At 38.2% G+C, this 10,830-nt stretch overlaps 1 protein-coding gene across 2 annotated transcripts in view; it reads left to right on the top strand.

The window, feature by feature from the left end:
* The first annotated feature begins 1,159 nt into the window (after positions 1–1,159).
* Positions 1,160–10,830, top strand: part of LOC136857157 (uncharacterized) — a 30,238-nt gene continuing 20,567 nt past the window's right edge. Inside the window, exons 1-2 of one of the 2 annotated variants that reach the window (XM_067135587.2) lie at positions 1,160–1,288; positions 8,054–8,130. In XM_067135587.2, coding sequence (XP_066991688.2) covers positions 8,061–8,130 — 70 coding nt within the window. In that variant the 5' untranslated portion in view covers positions 1,160–1,288; positions 8,054–8,060. Of the gene's footprint in view, positions 1,289–6,644; positions 6,706–8,053; positions 8,131–10,830 lie in introns of those variants that run through there. The other variant, XM_067135588.2, reaches the window with a different exon arrangement.

Raw genomic sequence — 10,830 nt, 5'->3', positions numbered from 1 at the left:
TTTACATTTTATATTGTTTACATAGAGAATTCGGTGGAATTTACCAAAGATTACAGTGAAGTTAAAGAAACGTCCACCAGAGACTGCTTATGTTTCTCGGACAAATGTGTCTCGGTGGATAGCATCCTGTAACTTCCAACAATTCATTCATAAGTATGCCTCGAGGGTATTGTAGGTAAATTATTTCTTTTCTCCTTTTTTCTTTTTTTTTCTTTTTTTTTTTAGAATTTGCATTACGTCGCACCGACACAGATAGGTCTTAGAGCGACGATGGGATAGGAAAGGGCTAGAAGTGGGAAGGAAGTGACCGTGGCCTTAATTAAGGTACAGCCCCAGCATTTGCCTGGTGTGGAAATGGGAAACCACGAAAAACCATCTTCAGGGCTACCGGCAGTAGGGTACGAACCCACTATCTCCCGGATGCAAGCTCACAGCTGCGCGACCCTAACAGCCCGGCCAACTCGCCCGGTAGATACGTTTCTAAATCAGCAATATAAGATACCTTATGTGGTCGATAATTTACTCCCTCAGTCCAATCGCAATGACTTCAATAAACATGAACACCGTCCTCGATAACTCACCGGTCGAAGAGGTACAAATGACACGACACTTGAGATCATTTCATGATTGGTACAATCATGATGATGTGGATTATAGCCATCAAGGACAACGATGATGTTTGAAATAGAGGGAAACAGCCATGTTTCACTCATTCCCATCAAATGGACACTTTGCCTAAATATAGCCTGAATTTCGTCAAAATGTTGGGCAAGCTTAGGCTTTTTAAGTGATAATGCGGTAGTGTACCATGAAACTTCTTATTCCTTCGATATAGGCTTTCTAGAGCGCCAATTCGTCCTAGCCGCACTTTTCCCTCCATGAGTTTTCTCATTTTGCCTTACCAAAATAAAATAAAGTTGATTAGATGTACCTCCAAGAGATTGTGTTAACAGCACGGCCGGTTATCCGCCGGATGCATTGAAATTCGTTCCAAACCTGCCATCTATGATATGTGTGAAATATACAGGGTACGCCCATCAGGCTAGAGTCCCCCCCCCATGTAAAATGGCCCTTGAAAACTTGGCTGTGATTGGTCCTCGAAGAACGAATTAGATGCCTTGTCTTATCTAATCTGGTATTCCTTGCAACAGTAGTGGTGTGAATTAACGGTATAGTCGACTGCTGTCCTTCGGTGTGTCAAAACGACTTGTGAAGTTCCTCCAGTAAAAAATATTTCTCGTACTGTCTAGTGCCTATTTGGGTAGCTGGTTGAAGAAGGAATTAAAACGTGAGTAAATAATTACATTCACATATGAAAAACATTCTCCATGCACGTTTGTGAATAGATGTGATTTCTTTTGCAACACATTGCGTAATATTACGAAAATATAGGTTCAGCTGTTGAACTCCGATATACTTTACAAAGTAGCCATTAATAACGATTCTAGCACTGAATGAATCCCTGTATTCGGAATTTTTACTCACGATAATAATAAAAATTTCACATGCTTGTGTGACAAGCCTGACTAGTTATCTAGCTATCCTATTGATCTCTGTAATATTCAATTTTACGTCATCTGTAGAATTTGAGCCATATTTTGTAGATATTTTCAGAACAATGAGACTCGTTGAAGGGAAATTTCATTGTGAAAGTATCCAGTCCTCCAATTTAAAGGCATGTTGAGCGACGAGAAGATAGTAGTTCTTTAATGATTACATTTGACCCTGATATGTTTGTTTTATCGTATTTTTACCCTGTTCTGAAGAACATATTCACATACTGTATAGTAGAACAGATAATTTGCGCCCCTCTCAGACACGCTGTGTTTCTATAACATGGGTAGGCCTATGCTTACCCGCCATTTTGGTTCTTACGTATGCGAGGGCCATGGATTAAACTTTAATTTCTCCTACAAGCGCTCTCGTCTCCATACTGAACGACTGTATTGCTTTAATGATCACATATATAGATAACATGGTACTGTTTTAAGTGGATATTCTTTGAATGATGATGCCATATAACAGAAGTTCAACTTCCAAACACCACAGTTTCAATATTTGCCAAATCTAACTTCGTATGCATGTCTACCCCTTCTTCCCGTTCCCTGATACTTAGTCGGCGGTCAGCCCTAACTTCGTATGATAGAAATAATTTAAATATAGATGGCTGTAGGCCTACAACAAATCTTCTGTCGTAAACAAAGATCTGCGGTGTGAGCTGACTCGAGATTTGAAACCTTTTAAACGTGAGTGGCCTATAGAAACCGAATTTACGGTTATGAAGTTAATTAATTTATGATTGTGTTGTCTTATAAAGGCACTATAAGTGATGTATAACGCAAAATGTTACGAATTTCCTATTGAAGAAAATTGTGAATAATAAGAGTACAACTTTCCCCATTCTTTGCAAATATTGTAGTAATTATAAGTTAAAAACTTCATTTTCCCGTATTGAACTGAGATTCACAATTAAAATATCAAGGAAGGTTCAACCTTTTCAATACAAAACGTGTTGCATAAGATGTTCACAACATAATATTTATTAAATAGTTAGAACCGGTTTCGACGCTCATTGCGTCATCATCAGCTACAAAAATCACAAATGGGCAAAGTACATGTCATAAAAATTGCATTAATAACTCTTGCATGGCTGAATACAAATGGTAGACTGCTTTTTCTTAAAAGCTAGAAGAACTTGAGTAAAATATGATGATGTGATGTGACACATAAAAGCGTAGTGGTTTGATGGGTAAGTATTGTGCATAAAATTGAACTGATGATTTGAACATAAAAGACTGAATATGATGATAAAACGATGTGGTAAAAACAAAGTAGTAAAATTGTCCACTCTTCTGATGTTCAATTCAGGCACATCGGACCTGGACTTATGTGCCTGAATTGAACATCAGAAGAGTGGACAATTTTACTACTTTGTTTTTACCACATCGTTTTATCATCATATTCAGTCTTTTATGTTCAAATCATCAGTTCAATTTTATGCACAATACTTACCCATCAAACCACTATGCTTTTATGTGTCACATCACATCATCATATTTTACTCAAGTTCTTCTAGCTTTTAAGAAAAAGCAGTCTACCATTTGTATTCAGCCATGCAAGAGTTATTAATGCAATTTTTATGACATGTACTTTGCCCATTTGTGATTTTTGTAGCTGATGATGACGCAATGAGCGTCGAAACCGGTTCTAACTATTTAATAAATATTATGTTGTGAACATCTTATGCAACACGTTTTGTATTGAAAAGGTTGAACCTTCCTTGATATTTTAATTGTGAATATTGTAGTAAGCTGAATAGTGGTAGCTTGCCTTTCGTTTATGAATATAATGAAAGTGTAGGGTATTTTTATTTATCAATTACTCGTGGAGAAATATTGGTCAAAGAAGTGTTTACGACCTCCTTCATTTCAGAGAACATTAGAATTTAACTAAACCTCGAAAAACATTGGCTGTCTCGCATACAGTGTAATCTACGGCTAAATATATAACAGCGTTTTGTAGCAGGTGAACCAAATTGCAATTTTATAACAGTATTTATTTTATACTCTTCTAAGAAAGACATTTTCTTCAATTTTATAACTTTAAAAAATGATATTTTTACAGAATGAGTGTCTTTATATTATCTGAAAACATTTGAGATAAAGATATATATATATATATATATATATATATATATATATATATATATATATATATATTAAATACCGTCTCAGTTAAAAAGATAAGAAGTTCTTCAAATACATCATTCGGTTGACACCGACAATGCAGTGTGATATTAGGGATTGTCTCTTGGAACACAATACTTTTAATCTTGGCCACAACTCTAACAACCACAAAGTTCTTCTTCGACAGACAAAAGCCTATTTAATTGGTTGTTTTCAATGTTCTTTAGATCTGAAAAAGTTTGTTCACATAAATAATATGTGAAGAATTGTGGTGATATGTTTAAAGCTTTCTGTTAGATTGCAGGATTGACCAACGATAACGAAAAAAGTCAATAGACTGCTCACTGAAATTGACTTTAAATGTCCGAACACCTTTCAGTTCAACCTGCTACTCTTAATCTTGTAGACTGAATAAATTATCTAAACTACTTGGGTACTCAATGAAAGGGCTCCTGATCCAGCCGTGTATCTAACAGAAGATAAGGAAGGGAAGTAAGCCAACTTGCCAAGTTTTCTGACAGTTGGAAGTCAGTGGTATAATATTTTCATGTATGTCTATTTAAGTCTGAAATTGACGATTTCATGTATCCAAAGAAAAATAATAGAAAAATGATTGCAACCGAAACAGTCCTTTGCCAGTATAAATTATTTTAATTTTGCAAAATAACTAAAAAGAACGATTATATAAAATACAAATAAATTAACTACAGTGAATCTTCCCTTTTGCAGCGTAAGATAATAGATTTTTAACAGTTTGCTTTAAATCGCACCGAAGCAGATAGGTATTATGGCAACGGCGGAATTGGAAAGGGATAGGAGCAGAAAGGAAGCGACCGTGGCCGTAAAAAAGTACAGCCCCAGCATCTGCCTGGTGTGAAAATAAACCATAGAAAGCCATCTCTAGGGCTGCCGACAGTGGGGTTCGAACCCACTATCTCCCGAAAGCGAGTTGACATCTACGTGACTCAAACCACGCAGTTATTCGCTCGGTAATAATAGTTTCATCCCTTTAATAATGATTAGTACAAAATATAACAAAGAAATGAGATAAGAGGGAAAACATTTCAGCACTACCTATCAAAAAAATGTTATGTGCTTTCGCAAACACTTAACATGATGTACCGCGGAAGCCCGCTTGGGAATTGCTGCCTTAAAGGAGAATGATAGTGAACGAAGGCAAAACCTATTATGTTCCTGTTTTAATTATAAACTATGTGAAATATACGGGAATGCTCGAAACATACGGTTATGGCGATATCAGTTCAGAAATAATTATTTCTTTATAATCCTTTGGCACATTTTTCTCTCCGGTAAGAAAAAAAACCTAAATTTTGCTTTAATTCCATGTCCAGCAGAAACCAAATTGCAGAATTTTCCTTTTAATTAGCTACTAAAAGAAACGCAGGTTTATTTCTTTAAAATAAAATGTATTTTTTCTTCGCAGTCAGAAAGGTTGCAGATTTTAATTACCATTATGTTATCGCAAAACGGTTGCGAAATTGGCGTGAGTAATCCACCGTTCAGCCGTTCTTCTCCTTCGGTATAATTTATCATTCTCATGTCTGTTAGCAAGTTGTTATTGTCTAGGTTTTCCAAAAGTAGCCACGAAATAAACCTCTCATTTGTTTTATTTCTGAAGAGCTGAGGGAGGTTCGCAAACGGAGTAGAGGACATTTTACTTTCCACTACGTTAAACGCAATTACTAATAATTAACATCTCGCGCAGAATGTCAGGATGGTGGTGGTGGTGATTATTGTTTTAAGAGGAAGTACAACTAGGCAACCATCCTCTATTTAACACTAATCAGAGGGAAAAATGGAAGGAATCCGACACTTCGAAAAATGAAGGTATCGGCCAAAGGAAGACAAGGGCCACGACGGGCGTGCAAAATGAAAGACTCCCTAGCCCTCGCAAACCTAATAGCATCGGGGTCGGAAAAGAACAAGAGTTGACCAAGAGAGGTCGGTTAGGATAGATGAAAGTGAGGAGCCTGGCACAAGTAAGTGGAAGCAATGCCAGGACTCAGCTCAGGCACCCATGGTCGCCAGCCCACGCTCCAAAGTTCAGAGCCCCTGAGGCCCCTTTCAGTCGCCTCTTACGACAGGCAGGGGATACCGTGGGTGTTATTCTACCGCCCCCACCCACAGGGGGAAGAATGTCAGGAAACAGCTAATTAATTTAATTTCAAATCTCCTGTTTTATAGATTCCAACTACATATCCACGCACTCCTACGCATGTGTAGCAACTGACCACGTTGCACAATATTACATCATGCTATCGTTACCGAGAACACCGACAATTCATATTATTAAATTGTTTTAATAGTATTTTTACTATCCACCAAAACGTTGTAAATAACATGTTTTTAAATAAAATATATCATACAATTTATTTAAATACAATGTGTGTTAAATGGTTTATAAACATTTACCCGCTGAATTAATAAACGCGGGTGACGCCGTGTGTACATGCTAGTTTTTAAATAAAAGAACTGAGCCGGAAGCAAGTAGCCCTACTTAATGTAATGATAAAAGAGTACAGATCTTATACCAGCGGATTTGTCAATTCCTTATGCTGTCATTTCGGTTGCCAATTCAATAAAGTGGACGAAGATTCGGTGACACTCAGTATGGAACGAAGATGCAACGCTAACATTTGTAAGATAAGGTATCAAATAAAAACTTTGCTGTAGACAAAGAACGATAATATGTATCAAATTATCTTAACTAATCTAATCGGCTGTATTCAGTCCTTAACAACACAGTTTTCTATTGTATTAAGCGTATCATGTGAGAATCAAGTGAAAGACATGATCATGATCTAATACGTCAGTCCTCTTATAGATAAGGTAAAGATCTTCGAAGAGAACAACACCAGGATGATGCAATGTTGTGCAATATGGTTACTGGCTACGTATGCGCAGAAATGTGTCGATAAGTACTTGGAATCTAATTTGTTGTTTCCTGACATTCTGTGCGAGCAGATCGCTCTCTCTGTGCGGCGACGTTTAGTTATTGGTAAGTGCGTTTAAGGTAGTGGAAAGTAAAATAGTGTCCTTTTCTCAGGAGCTCTTCGGAAATTAAACAAAGCCTACAAATGAGAGGTGTAGTTCACGGCTACAATTGGAAAACCTAGACAGTAATACCTTGCTTACACACGTGGGAATGATTGAAGGGTCGTCTTAATGAAAATACTTCTCAGATTAATCATCTGAATTCGGTATTGATAAATTTAAAGATTTATTTCTCCAGTATATGTACTGTAGGTGTAATTTCTGGTAATTACCGTACGGTACGTCCTCATTCATGGATTTTAGCAACGGTAGGGTTACTTTAGCAATCCTTACGTGGAATGGATGTTGGAATCTCAGACAAGGCTTGTAACCATTCTTATGTTCAAATAGCTTCAACTAGCTCATACAAGTTTGATTCTTGAATACTTGGACGTAAAACTTAATGGATTTTATTAGTAAGGCTGGCAACCAGACTCACAGATATTTGACTGCTTGTGCAGTATGTTGACAGTATTGACTCTAACAATTCTATTACAAGATATTAGTATCACTCCGTATTGATGGTTTTCACTTTACAATGTTTTATTATTACGTAGTCCTGTTCAATATACGTATCCGCCATTTGATGGAGTGATTTTTTAATCAAACATGTTTCGGCTCATTTTGAGCCATCCTCAGTGAAAAAGATACCAAAAGCTACATGAACTGATGTTGAAAGAGTATCGGAGAATATGAGAACCAATATATAAAATCCAAGTGTGACGCATGACGATAAATCTACAAAAAGCAAGGTTGTGGCAAGGTTGGAAACCTCTCAGTATATACAGGGTAAACAGATAAGAAGGAGGAGAAGAAGAAGACTATCTAATTCAATAAAGTTGTTCAATATTGCAAAATTAGGCTGAAAAGAAAGTGAGAACATAATGGTTGCGAGTTAGTAAAGTGTTGGCTAATAATGTAGCAGAAATCGAATAATTTTCCCGGGTGTTGGGGCAGCCATAGCCGCCAGTAATCATGAAGAAAAGGGAAGTTGAGCACTAATAGTCACAGCAGCCAATACCACTATAGTACTAATTAATATTATAATAAAAGAATCCTTACCAAAATCCAAGTAATATACATAATTCCAACTTCCATACGCCATTATCCACGCAATAGCTATTAATAGCTCATAAGGTTACTAACCGGAAAAAAATGAAAAAATATATCGTGTTATAATGATTTCATGTAGCAAATGGAAAGATCCTCCATCTGAGACATTTGGAGAAAAGAGGTTGGAGAGAATAGATAAGGAATCGAAACAGTTTGTTATAAATCATGGACTTCAATTGTTGTTGTTTTCTTTGTTGCAGGTGCAGAATGAAATTCGTACCTCAGGTTGCTTTTATCTTAGTGTGTGTTCCTGTTACACATACAAGACCAAGAAAAGGTAATATATCAACTCAGTAAGGATAATAATAATAATCATAATACCAATAGTACATTAAGAAGTTTATGGACCACTGTTCCAGTACACTCACTTTAAAGACGTGTTAGAAGGTGAAGGTCCGCCTCTGTAGTGTAGTGGTTGGTGTGATTAGCTGCCACCCCGGAGGCCCGGGTTCGATTCCCGGGTCTGCCACGAAATTTGGAAAAATGGTACGAGGGCTGGAACGGGGTCCACTCACCCTCGGGATGTCAACTGAGTAGATGTGGATTCGATTCCCACCTCAGCCATCCTCGAAGTGGTTTTCCACTTCTCCTCCAGGCAAATGCGGGGATGGTACCTAACTTAAGGCCACGGTCGCTTCCTTCCCTCTTCCTTGTCTATCCTTTCCAATCATCCCACCCCCCGCCAAGGCCCCTGTTCAGCATAGCAGGTGAAGCCATGTGGGCGAGGTACTGGTCATCTTCACCAGTAGTATCCCTCGACCCAATGTCTCACGCTCCAGGATACTGCCCTTGAGGTGGTAGAGGTGGGATGCCTCGCTGAGTCCCAGGGAAAAACCAACCCTGGAGGGTAAACAGATTAAGAAAGAAAGAAAGAAAGAAAGAAAGAAGGTGAGGGCAGAGGAATACATTAAACTCAGGAAGTGCGGAATTAACGGCAAGACTGAGCTTTGTTTAAGGTGATTTTTTGTAGATTTGAGGTAATCCCCAAAGGTGTCGTATGAGTTGCGCCGAGTAAAAGTTGCGCCGTGTTAAAATCAGTAAAACTTGCGCCGTGGTCATTAATCATTCTAGGAACTAGAGGTCTTGTTTGGGAATTCCACAGTGAATGAAACAACGCTGATACAATGAACATTTGCGACGGAAAACTGTAAATTTCAGTTATTGTTAAGATTAATGGAACGTAGGCTTCCCATCACTGCTCCGGGGGTTAAATCTACGATCACTTTAGATAGCGTTTATGCTGGACAAAGCTGGCGTTCAAAATATTATTTCTGATTTCTTCATATTTATATCAGCACTGTTTGAAACAATTTCATTTGTCATGTATTAATCTTTTATACCCAGGAAAATGCGACAGGCCTCGCCAGGGCTCACAATTTCCTTTCTTTGGCAGTAGCTATGGTTCATTCTTGAGCCCTATCACTTCATAAGGGGTGCATGTCGGGGAAACGTAGGTAGAGACAGTTTTTTTCTGTTTTCACTGGTCATTCTTTATTCAACAAATTCGCTACATTTCATTTGCCATCCATTAGCCTAATCTTTGTCCGCAAAAGCACGTCAGATCTCGCATTCGGCGGTATTTTCTTCCTTTAGCGGTATTTCATTCTTCATTCATTCTATTCCTGACCCTGTCAGTTAGCTACAAACAGGCTGTGGATATTCTTCATAAGACTGAAAGATTGATTCCATGTTTCCACACTTGGTTTGTAAATTAAGTCAAACTACGTAGTAATACACATTTCACCCACTGATATAAATACGATGCAGGTTTTCTAAATGTGCAAGAAACCAACATTGATAGAGTGAATACCGAGCTAGATAGCTGCAGTCGCTTAAGTGCGGCCAGTATCCAGTATTCGGGAGATAGTAGGTTCGAACCCCACTGTCGGCAGCCCTGAAAATGGTTTTCCGTGGTTTCCCATTTTCACACCAGGCAAATACTGGGGCTGTACCTTAATTAAGACCACGGCCGCTTCCTTCCCACTCCTAGCCTTTTCCTGTCCCGTCGTCGCCGTAAGACCTATCTGTATCGGTGCGACGTAAAACAACTAGCAAAAAAAAAAGATAGAGTGAATGATATTTTGTATATATTAATTTCAAAATCTCAGTACTACAGATATTCACAGACATTCCATAACCCCCTGCGGTGCAGCGCAGGTAGCAGATGCTTAAGACAGCTGTCAAACCACGTCTACTCCCGGCGGGGAATCTCCACGGCGCAACTCATATAGAACCTCCCCAAATGATGGTGATGGTGACTATTGTTTTAAGAGAAAGTAAACTGGAGAACCTCTTATCAGAGGAGGAAAAATGAAGTTGTCTGATCCTGTGAAGAATGACCGTACCAGTAAATGAAAGGGAAGGGGCACGAATAGCTACGAAGGGCCACACAGGTCCACGAATGACATGAAAATGAAACACTTCCTAGGTCTCATAAACCTAATACTTTCAGGATCGGAAAAAAAAGCAAGAAGTCCCTGATCTCCCTTTTAATCACTTCTTACGACAGGTGGGTGTATTCTAAAGCCCCCACTCAAAGGGGGATATACCCACAAATACCTCCTGTACCAGAGCTGTTTTCATAAAAGGTAAATTGCGCTAGGAGTGTTGTAAGCTTATTAATATTACTTCGAAAGAAAGAAAGAAAGAAAGAAAGAAAGAAAGAAAGAAAGAAAGGAAGAAAGAAAGAAAGAAAGAAAGAAAGCTAACCAGGCCGCAGGTAGGACCCCAAAAGAGTTATTTTCAATGTTCGATTATTTCCTTGAGCAAGCCTCCTAATGATGCCTGAGAAGAGAAATGAGAGCATTCAAGCAGATCGACCATTCCAAGTAATTTGAGCGAAATTAATTTCAACTTTCGTAAAAGTAATATTTTGAGTTTTGATCTACCGTATTTCGCAAGGAGGAAGTTACTTACCATACTCCGACATTGCTCGATGTTTAGATTTATACTGCGTTATGAGACTTTTAAGTTGAAA

Source organism: Anabrus simplex, chromosome 1 (assembly GCF_040414725.1).
Source record: "Anabrus simplex isolate iqAnaSimp1 chromosome 1, ASM4041472v1, whole genome shotgun sequence".
Taxonomy (NCBI): Eukaryota; Metazoa; Arthropoda; class Insecta; order Orthoptera; family Tettigoniidae; genus Anabrus; species Anabrus simplex.
The sequence above is the reverse complement of the archived record's forward strand: the minus strand, read 5'-3'. Positions and strand labels throughout refer to the sequence as shown.